The following is a 23,429-nucleotide window of genomic DNA, read 5'->3' as shown; positions in this document are numbered from 1 at the left end:
GAAAAGTTTGTCCCAGCTCTCAGAGACAAACCAATGTGCCTTCTGTATTTTTTCTCTCCGGAGTCCCCGGCTGGGTGGATGGGGCCTGTCAACACTGAGGACAGGTTTTCCCCATTAAGTCCACTCAGACTTACACATAAATCTCCTCTGGAAACACCCTCACAGATACACCCAAAATTATGCTCTACCAGGTTTCTACCAGTTTCTACTGTTCAAGCTGACATCTAAAATTAAGCTCACAGGCCCACCCCTTGTCAACCTGACACCCATACATTAAACAAGGTGTCCCCAAACTACGGCCCGTGGGCCACGTGCGGCCCCCTGAGGCCATTTATCCGGCCCCCCGCTGCACTTCACGAAGGGGCACCTCTTTCATTGGTGGTCAGTGAGAAGGGCACAGTATATGGCAGCCCTCCAATGGTCTGAGGGACAGTGAACTGGCCCCCTGTGTAAAAAGTTTGGGGATGCCTACATTAAACCATACTAAATTTCCCAATAAAGACGACAAGGTAATAGTTCTACCTAACACGATGCAATCAGCATAATACAACTATCCTGTGTACAAAGGAAAACACAACAATCCCTTCCCCGGAACTGGGTTTTCAGGATTTCAACACTTGGGATTTTAATCTTTCAGGACTGCAATTTTTGGGATTTTAGACACCAGGGATGTTAGACTTTAGGGATTTAGAGCCTTAGGGGTTTTGATGTTTCAGGAACTCAAGATTTGGGATTATGGCATTTTGGATTGTGTCTTTTGGTATTGTGATCCAAACATTTTATTTTAAGGAAATAAGAATACTGCTGGTTTTTGATCTTTAGGGAGCAGACCATATTGCAATTTAGGCTTACATTTTAGCAGAAAAAAAATTTTTTTTAATGTAATCCAATCCTCAACATTATGCTAAAGTTTCTTATCAAGAAAAGTAATTCTAAATCAGAGAAGGGTAACCACTGATTGATGCTTCTCATAAAATGAGAGCCAACATGGGACTTCAAGGAAGATCCAGAGTCCTAGGGATCTAAGTCTGAGAGTCTTACCCGATGCTTACTTTTGCTGAGTTTCTTCCATGTAGAGGTAATGAAATGCACTTAACAATATCCATTATAACACATCTACAATGGACCTACAGGCAATATAGACAACACAACCTTTGAAGTATTGACTGGTTTTGTTACCCCTTTTTAAAATGAAAGTATTTTTGTTCAATAATACAAAATTTGAAGAGAAGGTGAGTAAAATTATCTTACAATTGCACCATCCAAAGATAACCACTGTTAACATTTTGGTGCCTATCCTTCTATATTTAATTGTATCCCAATACTGTTAATATAAATGGTAGTGTATACGGTATTATTAACCTGCTTTTTTTCACATACAATACCTTTGGAACATTTTAACATATCATTACCTAAAGATCTACCTTATCCTTCTTAATGGTTACGTGGTCCACTGCTGGGAGGCAAATATTTTTAAATCTCTTATTGGACATTTAAGAGGCTTCCAACCTTTCATTACAATTTACAGAGTAATTACTATAGTCAAACATGTATCTGTAAACAGTTTTTCCAAATTTCCTCCAGCAATTTGAAGATGTTATAGCTTTCCACTGTTTCTGTTGAGAAGTCAGTTCATAGTGTTATTGCTCATTTGAAACAATACGTCTTGTCTTGTGATAAATTTAATTTGTATGCACACATATGTATTTATTTTCATCTTTAGCTTTTAGTGGTTTTACTATAATGTTCCTAGGCATGGTTGCATTTATCCTTTGGGGAATTGTAGTACTTATTGAATATGTGAGGCTGGGTGTGGTGCTCAAGCCTGTAATCCCAGCACTTTGGGAGGCCAAGGCGGGCAGATCACAAGGCCAAGAGATCAAGACCATCCTGGCCAACAAGGTGAAACCCTGTCTTGGCTGGGTGTGGTGGCGTGCATCTGTAGTCCCAGCTACTCAGGAGGCTGAGCAGGAGAATTGCTTGGGACCAGGAGGCAGAGATTGCAGTGAGCCGAGATTGTGCCACTGCACTTCTTGTGCACTTCGTGCCTGGCGACAGAGAGAGACTCTGTCTCAAAAAAAAAAAAAAAAAAAAAAAAAAGTGAACAAATGTCTTTCATCAACTCTGAAAAATTTTCAGTCATTATCTTTTCAAATACTGTTTCTTCTCCACTTTTCACCTGACTTGTGTGTGTGTCTGTGTGTGTGTCCTTTTTCTATATTTTGTCTCTACATGCTTCAGTATTTTCAGATATTTCTATGTCTGGCTATACCTAACAAGCTGTTGAATTCATTCGCTGAATTTTAAATGATAACTTTTCAGTTCTAGACTTTTAATTAGAATATTTCTAGTTTTCAGATCTTTGCTTAATTTTGATACAAATATTTTTTAAATCTGTCTCTGATAATTCTGTTATCTGATTCTCCATGGGTTTGCTTTTATTGTTTACTCTGGTTTTCTATCAGATTGTCTTAGCTCCTCATGAGCTTGGTCACTTTTTGATTGAGTCTGGATCTGTATATATAAAAATTACAGGCATAATTTAAAGCCATAAGATGATATCTCACTCCAGCTTCTAGCTGGTGACTGGGGAGGGGGTAGGCATTAGTAACCCTAGATAACATAACTTAGCTGTTCTTAACTAAGGTCTTGTGAGAGAATTAAGCCCTGCAGCAAATCACTTGAATGATTATTTTCTCAACTCTCCCAAGAAGGCTAGGCAGCTAGCATCATCCTAGATATAACAGAAAAATTAATTCCTCATAAACAATAGATGCCTTAGAACACTAGGGATTTATTATCTTCTGGATCTCTGGGGAGAACTGTCTCAAATTAAACCAATAACTGAACAACAATTCAAAGCTGAATTTCAATCTCTGTGAGGATTGGTCCATTTCTAGTTCACTAGGTCCTACTCTAAAGCGTGGAGGATTCGATTATGAGGGTCCTTCCTCCTGGGACATACCATGAACTTTTGTTTTCTTTTTAACCTTACTTAACTTTTCAGTCTCTCTGCAGTTTTTACCAAAAAGGCAGTGTCTTTAAGGATAAAGTGGCCCCCAAAGTCTGTTGGTCTTGGTTTCTTTCTCCTGGATCTTGGCCCCATGCACTGGTAGTTCTCTCTTGCCTTAAAAAACAGATTTAAACCGGGCGTGGTGGCTCAAGCCTGTAATCCCAGCACTTTGGGAGACCAAGGCGGGTGGATCACGAGGTCAAGAGATCGAGACCATCCTGGTCAACATGGTGAAACACCCTCTCTACTAAAAATACAAAACATTAGCTGGGCATGGTGGCGCGTGCCTGTAATCCCAGCTACTCAAGAGGTTGAGGCAGGAGAATTGCCTGAACCCAGGAGGCGGAGGTTGTGGTGAGCCGAGATCGCGCCATTGCACTCCAGCCTGGGTAACAAGAGCGAAAATCCATCTCAAAAACAAAAAAAAAACAAACAAAAAAAACCAGATTAAAACAAATACGTTGCCTTGCTTTCCTAGGTGTTCTTCGAAAGAAAGAGTTCATTAAAGTTATCAGCTTAGCATTTATGAAATATTTCCAGAACAAAGGGTGCACATTTGATATTTTGATAGCTACAGCATTAGACTATCATACTGCCCTCAAGAATTGTTGTGCTAATGATACATAAACGTCTGTAGTATTTAAGGGTTCCTTTCTCTCCATATTCTCTCTAGCAGTGGAGATATCACCACTTTGAAAACCTTTGATAGTTTGATAGCTTTCCTTAAATGCCTATCATTTAAATTTCAAGTTTTCTAAGGAAAGAAGATATATTTGTTCTGTATGGACATTTTGAATGTTCAAAATACTTTTGATGCTTCATTGATGTAGTTTTCAGTATTACAGAAAGTACGTTTAGGACATCCAAGTGATATTACTTTTATTATCATCATTTTAATGCCTTGGGATATTTTATGTTCCACTATCTTCTGTTGCTGTTTAGCTTTTGTATCTTTAATGATTTTCCCCCATGAATGTCTTTTAAAGACAGAATACTTGTCCTTTCGTTCCTTCTAGTGCTTGGCAATTTAGCGGTCATTAGACAAGCATTACCTTGATTACAAGAAGCAAAAGCTATCCTTGGGATGACTGATTTATTCAAAGGGTTCCCCTACTCTATCCAATCCCTGGCAAAGAGGTTCCTCTAAAGATCAGGTGTTAGTGGTAACAACAGACTATAAATAAAACTTTCAAAGGGCCCAAATCTTGTTACCCTACTCTATTATTTTTGAGGTCTAGACTCTTGGCAATAATTTACTCTTTGGTCAAGAGAAAAGTATTTTGACTGGGAACCAACTTTCAGAATGGCAAAGAAAGAGAATTGCAAATATATCATGGAATAAACTGCAGGACTATTTATAACTGTCAGGCCTAAAACTTTCTCCATCTGTTACCTTGACTGCCTTTCTTAAAAAAAACAAAAAGGAGATGTGTTGTAATAAAGCAGTGAGCCAATGTTTCTTTGGTAGTCATTAATTACTTCAAAGGAGTTTGTCTTATTGTCTTATCTAGCCACTTCCCTCACCCAGAATAGAACAGGAGTACAAGTAATCCCTAGCCTTGAGTTTTCAAGTGTTAGTCTAAATTTTAGGGTCATATTACAAATGCTACTTTTCCACAAGATTTTCTAAGCAGTTATTTTTCTTGTCTTGGCAAAAGGCAGCAAGAGATACAAGCATGAAGGAACTAGTAAACTTTAAGGGCAGACTCTGTATTAGAAGACCAAAATATTAAAATATTTTAAAACATAGAGCAGTTCTCATTGTTGACAACAGTGTAATGATTTCACACATGAGAAGCAGGGAGATGCATTACAGAACCCCTTTAATGATCCTGAAGTCGCCAAATGCAACAGATTCCATTGCATTACATACCACAAAATGCAAACAATGAGCTTTCCGAAACTGTCCATCTGCTATGGTCTGAATGTTAGTGTCTCCTGAACCCCGAACTCGTATGTTAAAATCTTAACTCCCAAGATGATGTTGTTAAGAAGTGAGGCTTTTGAGAGGTGATTCGATGATGCAGATGTAGCCCTTTTATAAGGGCACTAATCCCTTAAGAATTAATTCCTAGCCGGGCGCGGTGGCTCACGCCTGTAATCCCAGCACGTTGGGAGGCCGAGGCGGGTGGATCACGAGGTCAAGAGATCGAGACCATCCTGGTGAACATGGTGAAACCCCGTCTCTACTAAAAATACAAAAAATCAGCTGGGCATGGTGGCACGTGCCTGTAATCCTAGCTACTCAGGAGGCTGAGGCAGGAGAATTGCCTGAACCCAGGAGGCGGAGGTTGCGGTGAGCCGAGATCGCGCCATTGCACTCCAGCCTGGGTAACAAGAGCGAAACTCCGTCTCAAAAAAAAAAAAAAAAAAAAAAAAAAAGAATTAATTCCTTAAGAATGGGATTAGTGCCCTTATAAAAGGGGCCCCAGCAAGCTTATCTGCCCCTTCCACCATCTACTGGTACCTTGATCTTGGACTCTCCAGCCTCCAGAATTCTGAAGAATAAATTTCTGCTTTCATAAACCACTGAGTCTATGGTATTTTGCTATAGCAGCCTGAACAGACTAAAATACCATCTAAGATCTTTTAGATGCCCAATATTGTACTTGAGTTCCATTCCTGTGCAGTAAGAAAACACTCAGAGGGAAAAAAAAGTCTAAATAGAAGAATAAACTGCCATTATTTACTCACATTAAGACCGTCAACCTGGAAAATAAATAAATCTATAAATAAATTTTTTTAATTAATAAGAGAGGGACTGTGTATGATGGCTCATGCCTGCAATCCTAGTGCTTTGAGGGGCTGAGGTGGGAAGATCAATGGAGGCCAGGAGTTCAAGATAAGCCTGAGCAACATGGTAAGACCTTGTCTCTACAACTTTAAAAAAAAAAAAAAATTAGCCAGGCATCATGGAGTGAGCCTGTCTGTAGTCCCAGCTACTTGGGAGGCTGAGGCAGAAGAATCACTTGAACCCAGGAGTTCAAGGCTAAAGTGAACTATGATCACATCGCCTGCACTCCAGCCTGGGCAACAGAGCAAGACACTGACTCAAAAAATAAATAAAATAAAATAAACAAGAGGGTAAAACTGAGGATTAACAAACATTTACAAAAGTCAACTGTATTTCTATACCCAGCAATATTCAGAAAAACTTAGTTTTCAAGATTCTATTTGTAATACCCACAAAAATATAAAGTATCTAAAAACAAATCAAAAAAAACCTTCAAAGCATAACTTGTAAAACTTTACAGAAAGACATTAACAAGGATTTAAATAAATGAAAGAATAAATAGAGAACTAGACTCTATTCTTGAAAAGGAAAATCCAATATCATCGAGAATGTCCATTTTCCCCCAAGAGATTTCTATCTATAAATTCAATGTACTGCTAAACAAAAGGCCAGCAGGTAGAATTTGGTGGAGTTTGGTGGGTTGATTCTAAAATATAAATGGAAAATCAAGGAACAAATAACAAGAATACATGCTGAAGCAAGAATAAGTTGGGGAACTTGCCCTTTCATAAATTCATATCTAGTAGAAAGTGACTGTAATTAAGATAGTGTGGTACTGGGCAGAAAGTGCAAAATGACAAAGGAAACAGAATAGAAAACTCAGAATAGATGCACACATACATGTGAATTTGATTTGTATCAGAGCAGGTGTTGAATATCAGTGAGGAAAGATGGCTACATAGTGTAAGAAGATAAATCTACTAATACCCACATGGGATCTGTGGTAGGCTGAATAATGGCCCCCAAAGATATTTACATTCTCACTCCTGAATCCAAATATTACCTTACATGGCAAAAAGGGTGAATGTTGCCTTGTATGTCAAAAGAGGTAATTAAGTTAATAATTTTGACATGGGGACATTAACCTGGATTATCTTGGTGGGCCCTAATATAATCACAAATGTCTTTAAGAGAAAAGCAGAGGGAACCTTGACATAGAAGATGAAAGACAATGCAATGATGTAAGCAGATTAGAGTGATGTAGCCACAAGCCATGGAATGCTGGCAGCTTTAAAAGCTGGAAAAGACAAGGAACAAATTTTTTCCCAGGAATCTCCAAAAGGAATCAGTCCTGTTGACACCTGATTTTAGCTCAGTGAAACTGATTTCAGACTTCTGAATTCCAGAACTGTAAGAGCATAAATGTGTGTTGTTTTAAGTCACTAAGTTAGTAGTAACTTGTTTCAGCGGCAATAAGCAACTAACACAGAGTCCTTCCCATCTGCTCTATGCAAAAGTCAACTCAAGTTCGATGAATGTGATGGTAAACTACAAAACTTTTTAGAAAGCAATTTAGAATGATCTCTTTACCAACTTGCTGTAGAGAAATGGATTTAAACAATACTAAGTGAGCAAATGATAAAACAAAAGATTATTAAATGCAATTACATTAAAACTCTTGTCCACTAAAATCACCTTAATGAGAATGAAGAGACAAGACACAAACTGGGAGAAGATATTTGCAGTACGTAGAAAGCCAGAGTTTTATCCCAAATACATCAAGAGCCCCTATGAATCAACAAGACAAAGACAACACAATAGAAAAATGGGCAAAGGTCAAACGGGAATTTCACAGGAGATGAAACACACATTTCATCCAGTCAATATAACATGCTATTTTCATTAATATAATGAAATTCATAATTGCAGAAATATCAATCAAAACCACAGTGAGATTCTATTTTGTACCTAGCAGAACAGGAAAAATTTAAAAGTTGATCAATTTTAAGAGTAGTCAAGATTAAGGAGTAAGGTTATAGGCACATCTCCTGCAGGTAGAAAAGCAGACTGGCACAACCCCTTTGGAGAAGTCTGATGGTCTAGTAAACCTGAGTGTGCACACACTGTATGTCCTGGAGTTGCCACTCCTGGGCAACTAGGATATATCCTAGAAAAAATTGGCACTGTGTACCTAGAAACATATTCAAGAATGTTCATAAGAGCATTATTCTCAACAGCATAACAGCATTATACTAGAAAAAACACAAATGTTCAACTGGAGAGGAATTTTTATATATTCAAATTATAGAATATTAACTGTTAAACTATAGCCTCACGCATGACATGAGAGAATCTCAGAAAAAAAAATATGATGATATTTATGTAAAGTTTAAGACATGCAAAAATAAGTTATATATTGTTATGGGTTATACCCATACATGGCTAAAAAACAGTCTGAAAAAAATCAAGGAAATGGTTAACTGACTACACAAAATTTTAAATGGATAGTTACCTCTATGCAGGAAAGAGAAGGACACAGATAAATCTAAGATATGGTAAAGTCCCATTTCTTAAGGTGGGTGATGGGTTTGTGGTTGTTTATCTTACCACTATTCCTTACACCTTAACTATATATTACAAATATTTTGTGCAATTCTTTTTTTTTGACATGAAGTTTCATTCTTGTTGCCCAGGTTGGAGTGCAATGGCACGAGCTTGGCTCACTGCAACTTCTGCCTCCTGGGTTCAAGTGATTCTCCTGCCTCAGCCTCCCAAGTAGCTGAGATTACAGGCATGTGCTACCATGCCCAGCTAATTTTGTAATTTTAGTAGAGACGGAGTTTCTCCATGTTGGTCAGGCTGGTCTCGAACTCCTGACCTCAGGTAATCTGCCCACCTCAGCCTCTCCAAGTGCTGGGATTAAAGGCAAGAGCCATTGGGCCCAGCCAATTTTGCATAATTTCAATATAAATTTTAAAAACACAAAACAAAACTTACTGAAATGTTAACATACGTTTTGTTGTATGTTTGTGTGCACAAAACTGTTTATTATACAAATATTTCTTGGAACTCCAAAGCTCATTATCAGAATTTTCACATTCAATAATAACATGACATAAGTTGTTTTACCTAAATTAATTATCTAAATGAAAACCATACTATAATATGAATGTATGCATGTGCCAGCAAAAACATTTATGTCTGCTTGAGTTTCAGCATTAAAATGTACTGTGTGTTATAGCCTAACCTCAGCTGTTCTGACGAGACAGATTTGTTTCATGCTTTCCTTGTTTAAAATGTGTTATGCTTTATCAGCTCATCTTCCCACAATATCCCTGATGGTTTCATCTTTCATGGGTCCTGGAGTTTGTTTCTGCCAGGTACTGAGGGCAACCACCACCCATGGAAAGATTTAGACAAAATCTTTAGATTCTAAACTTTCAGAATCTTTAACACTTATTTCATTGTTTGTATTACAGTTCACGTTTACAGCAGTGTAGAAAGAAAATGTAATCCACGTCTAAAATTGTATAGTGTCTTTACATGCTACAAACTGATACACCCATTTTATACACTTATTTAATATTATAGAGGTAATTTGTATGTTTAAATGCCTGTGTAATACAGAAATCTTTGATGAGTTGTTATACAGGTGTTTTAAAATGTTTTAGAAAAACTGGATAGAGTTTCTGGATGGGCTGGGAACCTAACTGTTTCTGATAGTTACTAGAATGGAACAGGATTGCACTATTTCAGAGGAACCATGTTTTTTATCAAGTAATGTGGTACAGGACAGGGACCGGGGCTGTCACAACCTAGAATTCAAATCTTGAATTAAGAAGCTCCACAGACAACTCACCTAAATTTTCTAAGCTTTAGCTTTCTCATCTGTAAAATAAAGACAATAACTCCAGCCTATTTCACTGAATTATTGAGACACAAATGAGATTAATATACAAATATATTTGTGTTTACATACAAATGTGTTCACATACTATAATGTAAACATAAAATTATCATGTAAATTTGATTTATGAGAGCTCTGATGCTGAATATCAGTCAGGAAAGATGGATTAGTGTAAGGAGCTAAAACAGCTAGAAAACCATATGAGATCTATGGCAGGCTGAATAATGGCCCCCCAAAATATTCACATCCTCATGCCTGAGTCTGTAAATATTACCTTATAAGCCAAAAGATGTGACTAAAAATTTTGAAATGGGGAGATTATCCCGGATTATCTTGATTAGGGTAGCTTAAAACTTGTCTTGAACTTTGGTAGTAGGAATCCCATCATTTTATTCTTCTTTTCCAAAGTTGTTTAGGCTATTCTAGGTTGTTTGCATGTCTATATGCATTTTAGGATCAGCTTGTCAATTTCTACCAAAAAAAAATCTTGGATTTTAATTTTGATATCAATTAAATCCATAGATGGATGTGGGGGAGAAATGACATTAAGGTATTATTGAATAACCATATTGAGTTTACCGACCTATGAACAAGCCACAGTTTTCTATTTGTTTAGGTCTTTAATTTCTCTCATTAATCTTTCAGTGTTCAGTATATGGGTCTTGTACACATTTTGTCAAATTTATCTCTAATCATTTTATATTTCTCAATGCTATTATAAGTGATACTGCCTTTTAAAATTTCAATTTCCCGTTGTTCATTGTTAGTATAGAGAAATATATTGATTTCCCTCTATATAGATCTCATATCCTGCAAACTTGCATTAGTTACTTACTACACTTATTTTGCAGTCCTTGTTTAAAATGAATGTTCTCCAGAATCATCTCTCCACAGATTTTGATTCAATAAAACATAGATAAAACCCAAGAATCACTTTTTTTTTTTTTTTGAGATGGAGTCTCACTCTTGTTGCTCAGGCTGGAGAGAATCTACATTCTCAATGAGTAGCCAGGAGGATTCTGATACAGATTCTCTAAGAACATTACTTTGATAAATGTATGAAAATTAATAACATTAACTTCTGATGGCATGTCCAAGTTAACTGATGCTGTTAATTCTTTTACCCAATATGCAAAAAAAATAAAATAAAATTGATGAAAAACTTGGCAAATACATATTTTAATGTTTTTCCAGGTTCAAAATAAAGGAAGGAAAATATCAGGTTCCAGAAATAAAAAGGGAATGAAGCCAGCATAGTAAGATGCTAGTGAGATGACCCAAAGAAGGGCCAGAGATTTGTAGAGTAGATACAGGCCTTATGGTTTAGTGGCTCCAGTTTTATCTGGGAATGGGGTAATTAAACTAAGATTCTAGCATAAATCCAGGACCCTATAAAGCCTACCTCTTTCACAAAGACAACTAGAGAAATTGGTCTAGGGAAACAGTGATGAAGTCTGTCTTCTACTGAATTCTGAATAGGAGGAAGAGCTGTCAGTGAGAAATCAAAATCCCATGTACACATATGATATCCAAATTTACACTATCTGATAGGCACAAGAATCAGAAGCTGAGAAAATAAAAAATCATGGGACCCGTAGCAGAAGAAATAAAAACCTGCTCTGAGAGAACAGTTTTATGAATTAATACCCATAGTAAAATTAAGCTCATGATACAAACATTTCAAACCATCTGAAGAAACAATCCAGTAGGTGGAAAATCAGTCATTACTACAAACACGTGATCTCATACCCTAAGAGTATGAGATAATTTTTTAAAGTCTCATATAGCATTCTTAAAATCTTTGAAGAAGCAAATGGAGAGAAAAAAAAAACAATAATGAAGAAATAAAATATGAAAATATTCAAACTAAATATAACTTCTAAAAATAAAAAACCTAGTCAATGAATTAAAAACTAAATAGAGAAATACACTAAAGAGTAGATATAGCTGAAGAAAGACGTAGTCAACTAGAAGCAAGATCTTAGAAAAATACCCAGAATGCATCATAGTGAGACCAGGAGATCAGAAATGTGCAGAGAAGTTTAAGAGACATAGTAGTTACATGGGAAATACATATATCTAAAAAAAATTCCAAAAGATGAAAATTGAGATAGGAGAAAAACAACACTGAAGAGATGTTGAGTAACCAGTATGTAGAATATTATTCACTTATTACTCTGAAAACTCAAAAATGTTTTCAATGATTGGATGATTTTCTTTTTAATAAATCTAATTCAATCTCCCTTATTTAATTCAATTAAGATAAAAATCAAAAGTCCTAAATTGTCTTAAAAACTCAAATTTTTCCCTCTTATTATGTACAGAAAGCAAATGGACAATGAAATTTCATTTTAATTAGGTCTCTGAAGGAAGTGGGAGCATCTGGAATTATTTTCATCATGCTGTTTTTCTGCATTTGATTCTGAAGCACCCATTAACAATGTTGCCTAGCAATACATTTCACAGTTTAAAATTAGAGAGTGTTACTTCTTTTTGAAGTCTGCTGATCCAAACCAAATATACGTAGTTCCCCTTTGTTTTTTTCTTGTAAATCTGCTTTAGTTCTTTGTAGACTCTGGATATTAGCCCTTTGTCAGATGGATAGTTTGCAAAAATTTTCTTCTATTCTGTAGGTTGCCTGTTCACTCTGATGACAGTTTCTTTTTCCCTGCAGAAGCTCTTTAGTTTAATTAGATCCCATTTGTCAATTTTGGCTTTTGTTGCCATTACTTTGGTGTTTTAGTCATGAAGTCTTTGCCCAAGCCTATGTCCAGAATGGTATTGCTTAGGTTTTCTTCTAGGGTTTTTATAGTTTTAGGTTCTACATTTAAGTCTTTAATCCATCTTGAGTTAATTTTTATATAAGATGTAAAGAAAAGTCCAGTTTCAGATTTCTGAAGATGGCTAGCCAGTTTTCCCAACACCATTAATTAAAGAGAGAATCCTTTCCCCCTTTCTTGTTTTTGTCAGGTTTGTCAAAGATTAGATGGTTGTGGACATGTGGCATTACTCCTGAGGCCTCTGTTCTGTTCCATTGGTCTATATATCTGTTTTGGTACCAGTACCATGCTGTTTTGATTACTATAGGCTTGCAGTATCGTTTGAAACCAGGTAGCATGATGCCGAAACCAGGTAGCGTGATGCCTCCAGCTTTGTTTTTTTTTCTTAGGATTGTCTTGGCTATATGGGCTCTCTTTCGGTTCCATATGAGATTTAAAGCATTTTTTTCCAATTCTGTGAAAAAAGTCACTGGTAGCTTGATGGGGATAGCATTGAATCTATAAATTACTTTGGGCTACAAATTACATTGAATCTATAAATTACCTTGACCATTTTCACGATATTGATTCTTCCTATTCATGAGCATGGAATATTTTTCCATTTGTTTGAGTCCTCTCTTATTTCCTTGAGCAGCGGTTTGTAGTTCTCCTTGAAGAGGTCCTTCAAATCCCTTGTAAGTTGTACTCCTAGGTATTTTATTCTCTTTGTAGCAATCGTGAATGGGAGTTCACTCATGATATGGCTCTCTGTTTGTTTGTTATTGGTGTATAGGAATGCCAGTTAGAACAATGATCATTAAAAAGTCAGAAAACAACAGATGCTAGAAAGGATGTGACAAATAGGAATGCTTTTACACTGTTAGTGGGAGTGTAAATTAGTTTAACCATTGTGGAAGACAGTGTGGCAATTCCTCAAGGATCTAGAACCAGAAATACCATTTGACCCAGCAATCTCATTACTGGGCGTATACCCAAAGGATTGCAAATCATTCTACTATAAAGACACATGCACATATATGTTTACTGCAGTACTATTCACAATAACAAAGACTTGGAACCAACCCAAATGCCCATCAATGATAGGCCGGACAAGGAAAATGTGGCACATATACACCAAGGAATAGTATTCAGCTGTAAAAAAGGATGAGTTCATGTCCTTTGCAGGGACATGGATGAAGCTGGAAACCATCATTGTCAGCAAACTAACACAGGAACAGAAATCCGAACACCGCATGCGCTCACTCGTAAGTGGGAGTTGAACAATGAGAACACATGGACATGGAGAGGTGAATGGCACACACTGGGGCCTGTTGGGGCATGGGGGCTAGGGGAAGATAGCATTAGGAGAAATACCTAATGTAGATGATGGGTTAATGGGTGGAGCAAACCACCGTGGCACGTGTACACCTATGTAACAAACCTGCATGTTCTGCACATGTATTCCAGAACTTAAAATATTTTTAAAAAAGAAAGTTTTCAAAAGAAAAAAGAACTGCAGTTAGAGATGTGGGTTAAATCTAACGCAGTATCGTTTGAAACCAGGTAGCATGATGCTTGGAGCCCTCCCTTATGACCAGCAGCCTTCCCTGCTATTTCCTGTCTCTGAACATATATTTAGATAATGGAACATTATACAACAATGAAAATAAAATAACTAGAGCAAAAATAACGATATGGATGAGACATGTAGGCTCATTTCAGATATGTACATTTCAAAACAGGCATTACTAAATTGTATTGTTTAGAGACACATACATAGGGTAAAAACTAAATGAAAGCAATTGCAACAAAAGCAAAAAATGACAAATGGTATCCAGTTAAGCTTAAGAGTGTCTGCACAGCAAAAGAAACTATGGACAGACTAAAAAGACAACCTACAGGATGGGAAAAATATTTGCAAAGTTTGATTTAATATCTAGCATCTATAAGGAACTTAAACAAATTTATAATAAAAAAAAACAATCCTATTAAAAAGTGGGCAAAAATCACCATGAACAAATACTTTTCAAAAGAGGACATATATGTGGCCAATGAGCATATGAAAAAAAGCTTAATATCAATGATCATTAGAGAAATGCCAATTGAAACCACAATGAGGTATCATCTCACACCAGTCAGAACGGCTATTATTAAAAAGTAAAATAACAGATGCTGGTGAAGTTACAGAGAAAAGGGAACATATACACTGTTGGTGGGAGTGTAAATTAGTTCAACCATTATGGAAAGCAGTGTGGTGATTCCTCAAAGAACTAAAAATAGAACTACCACTTGATCCAGCAATACCATTGCTGGGTATATACCCAAAAGGATATAAATTGAACTGCCATGAAAACATGCATGTATATGTTCACTGTAGCACTAGTCACAATAGCAAAGACATGGAATCAACTTAAATGCCCATCAATGGTAGACTAAATAAAGAAAATGTGGTACATATACACTATGGAATACTACACAACTATAAAAAAGAACGAGATCATGTCCTTTGCAGGAATGTAGATGAAGCTGGAGGCTGTCATTCCTAGCAAACTAACGCAGAAACAGAAAAACACAATACTGCATATTCTCGCTTAAAAGTGGGAGCTAAATGATGAGAACACAAGGACACAAAGAGAGGAACAACAGACACCGGGGACTCAAATGGAGGGTGGAGGGTGAAAGGAGGAAGAGGATCAGGAAAAATAACTGTTGGGTACTAGGCTTAGAACCTGGGTGACAAAAATCTGTGCAACAAACCCCTGTGACATGAGCTTACCTATGTAACAAACCTGCATATGCAACCCTGAATCTAAAAGAAAAGCAAAAAGGTTTTTTAAAATCATAAGCAAAAAATAAAAATAAAAAATAAATAAAAAAAAAAAGCAAGGACATGATGGTCATCAAGAACAGATGGTGGTGACTTCAGGGGAGGCGTATGATTGGGAAGGAACCCATAGGGGCTTCTAGCTGCTGAAAATATTCTATTATTGACCTTGGTAGCAATAACATAGTGGTTGCCTTATAATTATTTGTTATAATGTACAGGTAGGTATTTAAGTTTCCAAGTACTGCTACAAGAAATTGTCACAAACTTAGTGGCTTATTGTAAAATGTATTATCTGAAAGTTGTGTACGTCAAAAGTCCAAAGTGATCTGATTGCTGTACATTATGTGTATGGAAATATCACTGCGTACCCCATTAATATGTATGGTTATTATTTGTCAATTTAAAAAATTTATTTTAAAAGATAAAAAGATGCAACTATAAGCAAACAAAGTCCAAAGTGGGTCTCACTGTGCTAACATCAAGGTATATGCAGGGCTGCATTCCTTCCTGGAGACTCGGGTGGGAGAATTCGTTTACTTGTCTTTTCCAGTTTCTAGAGGCTCCTTGAATTGCTTACGTAGGCCAATTTCACTGCCTAGAAATGACTGGTTGAGACTTTCTCGTATTACGTCCCCGTGACACTGAAACCAATCCTTCTGCCTACCTCTTCGACATTTATGGGCCCTTTTGATTATACGGAGCTACCAACATGATCCAGGACAGTCTCCCTGTCCTAAAGTCAGCTCATTAGTAACTTTAATTTCATCTGCTGCCTTGATTCCTCTTTGCCGTGTAATGTAACCTGTCCAGAGATTCTGGGGGTTACGATCTGGACATCTTTGGGAGGCCACTTCTGTGCCTATCACTAAATGTATTATGTCATTTCTGAATCTACATTCTGTCAATAATGACACAAGTTTAAAAATTAAATTGTGGTGTATAAATACAATGGATTCCTATGTAATCATGAAAAGAATGACATCTTTTATTTAGTGTTATGTGTAATCTCTGGGAAATATTTTAAAAACAATGTGTTAAAACCATTATATAAAGTATACTATCATTAGGCAAAAAGACACGAGGAAGAAAGTATTATCTAAATGTATTTGCTTCTACAGGCCACATATATCTCAACTCAAAGCAAAACAAAACGAAACAAGGGAAGGAGCTTTTTGTTACCTATCTAACAAGAATTTCTTAGTGACCTAAGACCAGGAGGTTTTACCAACTTGTTGAAGATAACAGTAAGGAATCATCATCGGCTCTTGAAAAGACACAGAGAATTGCATAGAATTTATAAGGAAGATAACATGGAATTACTATGTAAGCAAAGCCCTTCCCTGGCAAGCGTATCTTTTAATAATCCACTAACAAAATAAAGAAGAATGTTGTGCAGATGGAAAATTATACTATTCGGCTTACCCAGGATGTGAATTCTGTGGCAGAATTCAGAATTACGAACAAAACAATAGAGAAATCTGACTTGTTGTGTGATGGCTGGGAACCTCCTGGAGAGCAGCCAAACCCCTGGAATAAGGCCAAGCACGATGTCTGCAGGGAGCTGCAGATGGGAGGGAGGTCCCACCACCTGCAACATGGGGGCCACTGGAGCATTTCCAGCCCACGTCTGACACTGCTGTGCTAACATTCCTCTAGACCTAGCAGGTTGTGCATTGTAGGTGATGCTGATCTGCAGGGTGGACACAGACTTATGTTAATCCAAAAACTCCTAGTCCATTCCGTATTCATTCTGAGGTCGTGTGGAGAATTCTACACTTACATGCAAGGGCGAGGTTAAATCAAACCAGGACTTATTCATTCAGTCATTTTTTGTTTCCATTTGCTTATTTATTTAATCAACTTCTATTGAATAGCTTCATTTTCTTGGTGCTAGCAGCATAAGATATACTGGATGAGTCCTCTGTGTGTGTGTATGTGTGTGTGTGTGTGTGTGTGTGTGTGTGTGTCAGTTTCAAAAATAGATATCAATATATCAATTACAAAAACAGGCACAACTATACTCTTGCTTAGGGATGAATACGAAGGTGGTAAAATTATACATGATAGCAAGAAAACAACTATCATAAAAGTCGAGGTGATGGTTATAGCGAGAAAGGGTGAGGGAAACATCATCAGGAGAGGACACACACCTCAGGGAGGATTCAGGGTAGACAGGCTTGGGCCAGGCAGCTCATCTTTCTGCACATTCTTAGACTGCCTGAGCCTCTTTTACACAGAAAAAAAGTGACTACATAAATATGGACTGAACACAGCAGGGTGTAGCAGAATAGGGGAATTTTTGTACTTGAAGGCTGCAAATGATGTATGTTCTTGCTGACAGTGCACTCTTATACTCCCCCCGCCCCCCACCAGGTTTAAAGCAAACACGGAAACCTGTGTTTCCTGGGAAACCAAGATAGAAAACAGCAGAGGTAAGACTAGCTACCATCAACATGAAAGCCATTTTTGCATTCTTATATACAAATGAATGGCCATGGATCATAAGGCATTGGAAGGAACCCCACGAATACATGAAAGACAAACAGCTGACATTATGGGCAATTTAGAGAACATAAGATTTATTTTTTTAAGAAATGAAAGTTCAAATGATTATCCTCAGATCAATGAGAAGAAATTGCATCCATAAAAGAACACTTAGTTATGAAACAGGAATAGAGAACAAAAGAGGTCTTGAAAATTAAAAATATTGTGGAAATGAAAGATCGCTAGGGAGTATTCAGAAAAAAACTGAGTTGAGTCTCTTGCAAAGCAATTGGTAAATGCTAAAGTTCAGTGCTTGACCTTGACTGCAAAAAAGTAAACGTTTCAAGTTTTTGAGTAACACCCACTTGTACGTCAGCAAGAACGTTCCAAAATGGAGCCGGGCGTGGTGGCTCAGCCTGCAATCCCAGCACTTTGGGAGGCCGAGGCGGGTGGATCATGAGGTCAAGAGATCGAGACCATCCTGGTCAACATGGTGAGACCCCCGATTCTACTAAAAATACAAAAAATCAGCTGGGCATGGTGGCGTGTGCCTGTAATCCCAGCTACTCAGGAGGTTGAGGCAGGAGAATTGCCTGAACCCAGGAGGTGGAAGTTGCGGTGAGCCGAGATCGCGCCATTGCACTCCAGCCTGGGTAGCAAGAGCAAAAAACTCCGTCTCAAAAAAAAAAAAAAAAAAAAAAAAAAGAAAGTTCCAAAATGGAAGATGCCGCGAAACCAATGTGGCAAAATGCATTCTTGAACCTGCTGAAGACAGGCAAGGAAAGTTTCAACTGCAAAGGGAAACAATTCAAGTCAAAGAGTAACTTGGGTTTGTTGCTGTTATCTGTATAAATGGGAAACTTGCCATTTGAATAGCAGTAATGTACCAAATGGACTATCTAAGCTCAGGGCGGTGGTTCTGCACATCAGGAATGATGCCGCATGTGCTGGCCACAGGTCTGCTGGTGGCTGCGTAGAGCCACAGCTACAGAGCACACTCCTGCCACCTTTCCTGATTAATGAATGTCAGTATTTCTCTAGGCATAGCTTTGAATTATATTTAGTGTCATTTCTTAGTAGTGTTGGATAATTAAAATCTTGTTCTTTGACAAAAAATGATCAATCTTCCGGATCTAACACTGGATTCATAGGTTTTTCCCGAAGAATAAAATGGAAAAATGGAGGAAAGAATATCAATGAAACAACATTTCTTAGAGCTGAGGTGATGTGAGTCATCAGACTCAAATGGCCCACAGAAAGCTGGGGAGGATGAACAAGAAACAGGCCACTCCCAGACATGACTTCATCACATTTCAGACCCCAAATATGAAAAGAAGACCCCTAAAACATCCAGAGATTAAAGAACAGGCTGTCTATCCTATAAAGGAATGGACATTAAATGACCTCAGGCTTTGGAATTTTTACAATCAAGAAGTCACAAGGTCTCCAGTGTTCTGAGGAGAAATGACTTTGAACCTGGGATCCTATAGTCAGTCAAACTACTAAGTGAGTATGAAGGCAAAATTAGGTATTTTCAGCGATTCAAGGATCAAAGTGTCCACTTCCATATTTTTATATACAGACATTATATATATATATATATATATATATATATATATATATATATAATTTCTAAGGAAGTTACCTGAGCAAACAGAATGAAAAGGAATGATTGAACACACAGAAACATACATTTTAAAAAATTCCTGGATAACAACTGTTTGTTCAGGAGGTGACTGATCTGAACTAAAATAAGCAGTTGATAGGCTCTGAGAAATGTCTTCAAAGAGAAGAAGAGAACAAATTCTGACATTAAACAGCAGTGAAGAAATAAAGAATTAGAAACCACGGTGGGGGGTTGGGAATCAAAAGCTGTACAGAAGAGAGTTATGATGCAAACTAAAATGAGGCATAATTGTGAGTAACTGGTAAATTGGTAAAGAAAGAATATACTTGATACAGACCTTAGGGACATTCTTCGAGTGACTGAGAATCAGAGCACTGAACAAACAAGATAAAATGTAATCCCAGAATCTAATTGGCTCTTCGGTGTGTAATATTTATGTAAGAAGAAGACTTAACAATGTTATCAATAATGATTATGTAAAAGTGGAACAGCTCACAGGGGCTGGGGGAGAAGGCTAGTGGACTGGTCAGGGGTAACCTAGTTACATGCACCAATATCCTTACACATCATGAGATTATGTAAAGTTGATGGAGCAAAAAATACTAATTCCATTCCAATTTCAAAGTGTTTGGCTTCACCTTCTTTTCCAAGTTTGTATCTCCTTCCTCCAATAGTGAGAAATACTGGCTCCCATCAGCCTCAATGGATTTACTTTTCTGCTTAATTCCCCATATGTATCAAATCTTCTGGTGTCATCAGGTTGCCACCCCACCTGTACACCCTCCTGGTTGCTCTGGCCTCTGCCAGGCTGCCTTTCCATCCCATTTGGCATTATTTTGGTAAAACTTAAGAAAAAAATTAGTAATCAAATACTATAAAAGAAACCAAAAAAATGAGATTGGGGCCGGGCGCGGTGGCTCAAGCCTGTAATCCCAGCACTTTGGGAGGCCGAGGCGGGTGGATCACAAGGTCGAGAGATCGAGACCAACCTGGTCAACATGGTGAAACCCCGTCTCTACTAAAAATACAAAAAAATTAGCTGGGCATGGTGGCGCGTGCCTATAATCCCAGCTACTCAGGAGGCTGAGGCAGGAGAATTGCCTGAACCCAGGAGGCGGAGGTTGCGGTGAGCCGAGATCGTGCCATTGCACTCCAGCCTGGGTAACAAGAGCGAAACTCCGTCTCACAAAAAAAAAAAAAAAAAAAAAAAAAAAAAATGAGATTGTGGGAAATTGTCGCAAGCAACATTCTTACTGATCTAAAAGCCATGGTCCCTGATATGGTTAGACTTCGTGTTTTCCTCCAAATCTCATCTTGAATTGTAATCTCCATAATTCCCATATGTCAAGGGAGAGACCAGGTAGAGGTAATAGAATAATGGTGGCAGTTTCCCCATGCTGTGTTTGTGACAGTAGGTTCTCATGAGATCTGATGGTTTTATAATGGGCTTTTTCCCGCTTTGCTCGGCACTTTGTCCTCCTGCTGCCTTGTGAAGAAGGTGCCTTGCTTCCTTTTCACCTTTCACCATGATTGTACGTTTCCTGAGGTCTCCCCAGTGATGCTGAATTGTGAGTCAATTAAATCTCTTTCCATTATCAATTGCACAGTTTCAGGCAGTTCTCAGCAGTATGAAAATGGACTAATACAGTTCCCATTTCCTCCACATACTGCCACAACTGTAAAGAACTTTAAAGTTCAATCTATTCTAGAAAGAAGTGAGAGGGGCATGGCTTGGCTCCATAATTCCCCTAATCGATATTGTGCACTGCCCAGGGCTTCATCACACATGCACAGATGCACGTGTGCACACACACATGTGCACACACACACACTCAGGCACCACACTTTATGCTCTGGGCACTTGGTAACATGAGTTTACTACTTGGCAGAGGTCACTACCTGAAATGTCGCAGTAAATGGTCTGTTGATAGAACTTGGCTTCTAGTGGGTTAAAGTACACGGTGATTTCAGCTGATGAGTTGGGCCAGACATCACCTTCCTGAAAAACGTGACAGAATCATTAGAAAACAATAGGACAAAAGAAAGACACTGCTTTTAAATGTTACTGCATTGTAACTCCATGAATTTTTTTTCACAAAATTGTATATAAGATATACAACATGTTTCTATATACATTTGCATAGTGAAATGATTACTGCAGTCAAGGAAATTAACACATCCATCTCCTCACATAGTTAACTTGTATGTGTGTGGTGAGAGTACCTGGTCTGTCTACCCTCTTACCAAGTGCCCAGCATATCATACGTTATCACTAACGATAGTCATCATGCGCTACATTAGGTCTCCAGAACTTATACAAACCACAAGTTTGTACCCTTTGACCAACATCTCCCCATTTCCCCCACCAACTGATGCCTGGTAACCACCAATCTCTTACCAAACTGTTTCTATGAGTTTGACTTTTTTTAAGATTTCACACACATATAAGTGAGATCATGTGGTTTTGTCTTTCTGTGTCTGGCTTATTTCACTTAGCACAATGTCCTCCAGTTTTATCAGTGTTGTCACGAGTGACAGAACTCCTTCTTAGTAAGGCTGAATAACATTACATTGTATGTATACACTTCTTTATTCATTCATCTGTTGATGGACACTCAGGCTGCTTCCATAGCTTGGCCATTGTGAATAATGCTGCAGTGAACACGGAGGTGCAGAGATGTCTTTGAGATCCTGATTTCATTTCCTTTGGGCATACACCAGATGCGGGATTGCTGGATCCCATGGCAGTTCTATTTTTGATTTTTTGAGGAATCTCTATACTGCTTTCCATAATGTCTATACCAACCTACATTCCCACCAACAATGTACAAGGGTTCAATTCCAGGAAACTTAAAAAAGAACATTTTTCTAACAAATACAAGAAAGCATTCTTTCACCCAGCAGATAGTAAACATATACTTTTTGATAACTTATGAGGTGGTACAAGTTGGAAACAAACTTCAAAGATAACTTTAGTGAATTTATGAACACATAATGAGTTACTAAGGGAAACTAGGATGTATAAGACATTTTGAAATTTACATTCAGTTTCTATTCACTGCCCAATGTGTTCCCAGTACCAGGACTTCAGAGAGGCAGAAAGGTGTAGGCCATGACTGCAGGGAACTTATACCTTAGTGGGATGATAAACATGTATACAAACGTTTTACAATATATGTGGGAAGTGCTGTTTCTCTATAAATAAAGTCCAGCGGGCTCACAGAGGAAGAAGTATTTGACTTCCTTGATGGAGGCACCATGTTCCTGACTTTTGAGGTGACGGCATAAGGAAACATTCTTATTCTATAAAAGCAAAGTAATGGCCCGAGGTAGAACAATGGCTCAGTCAAACCCTGCTTCTGCGCCTGTGTGGTATTTCTCCCTTTAATGTGAACCACCCAAAACTCATAATGACGAAAACAAGTTTTAAAATGATAACGCAAAATGAAATCTATTAGAATCTCCTTGTTAAGTATACTTTAAAATTTTTTTTTTTTTTTGAGACGGAGTTTTCGCTCTTGTTACCCAGGCTGGAGTGCAATGGCACGATCTCGGCTCACCGCAACCTCCGCCTCCTGGGCTCAGGCAATTCTCCTGCCTCAGCCTCCTAAGTAGCTGGGATTACAGGCACGCGCCACCATGCCCAGCTAGTTTTTTGTATTTTTAGTAGAGACGGGGTTTCACCATGTTGACCAGGATGGTCTCGATCTCTCGACCTCGTGATCCACCCGCCTCGGCCTCCCAAAGTGCTGGGATTACAGGCTTGAGCCACCGCGCCCGGCCTACTTTAAATTTTTTAACAAACTGTGTAATCTTCGGCCTATTAGCTTCTCAAGGCTGTAAAAGGAGAGGCTGATAGCACTTGCCTCAAAGGATTTCCTAAGGACTGACAAAGCCATGCAGGTCAAATGCATTCCCCCTTGCTCAGGCAGAACTCAGTAAATAACTGATTACTATGATGGATGCTATTTCTGTGCTACTCAGAAGGACTAAGATGAAAGCATTGAAAAGGGGAAAAGACGTGTGGTTTTTGTGTGATTTTTGTAAATAGGGCTAAATGAGCATAAATGATCAACAC

At 37.9% G+C, this 23,429-nt stretch overlaps 1 protein-coding gene across 5 annotated transcripts in view; it reads right to left on the bottom strand.

Moving 5' to 3' along the window:
* HYDIN (HYDIN axonemal central pair apparatus protein) overlaps window positions 1-23,429 on the bottom strand; it is a 444,836-nt gene that overhangs the window by 282,715 nt on the left and 138,692 nt on the right. For all 5 annotated transcript variants that reach the window (XM_074406071.1, XM_074406078.1, XM_074406094.1 and 2 more), the window contains one exon: window positions 21,251-21,350. In XM_074406071.1, the coding sequence (XP_074262172.1) occupies window positions 21,251-21,350 (100 nt within the window). The remainder of the gene's footprint in view (window positions 1-21,250; window positions 21,351-23,429) is intronic.

Source organism: Saimiri boliviensis, chromosome 1 (assembly GCF_048565385.1).
Source record: "Saimiri boliviensis isolate mSaiBol1 chromosome 1, mSaiBol1.pri, whole genome shotgun sequence".
Taxonomy (NCBI): domain Eukaryota; kingdom Metazoa; phylum Chordata; class Mammalia; order Primates; family Cebidae; genus Saimiri; species Saimiri boliviensis.
The sequence above is the reverse complement of the archived record's forward strand: the minus strand, read 5'-3'. Positions and strand labels throughout refer to the sequence as shown.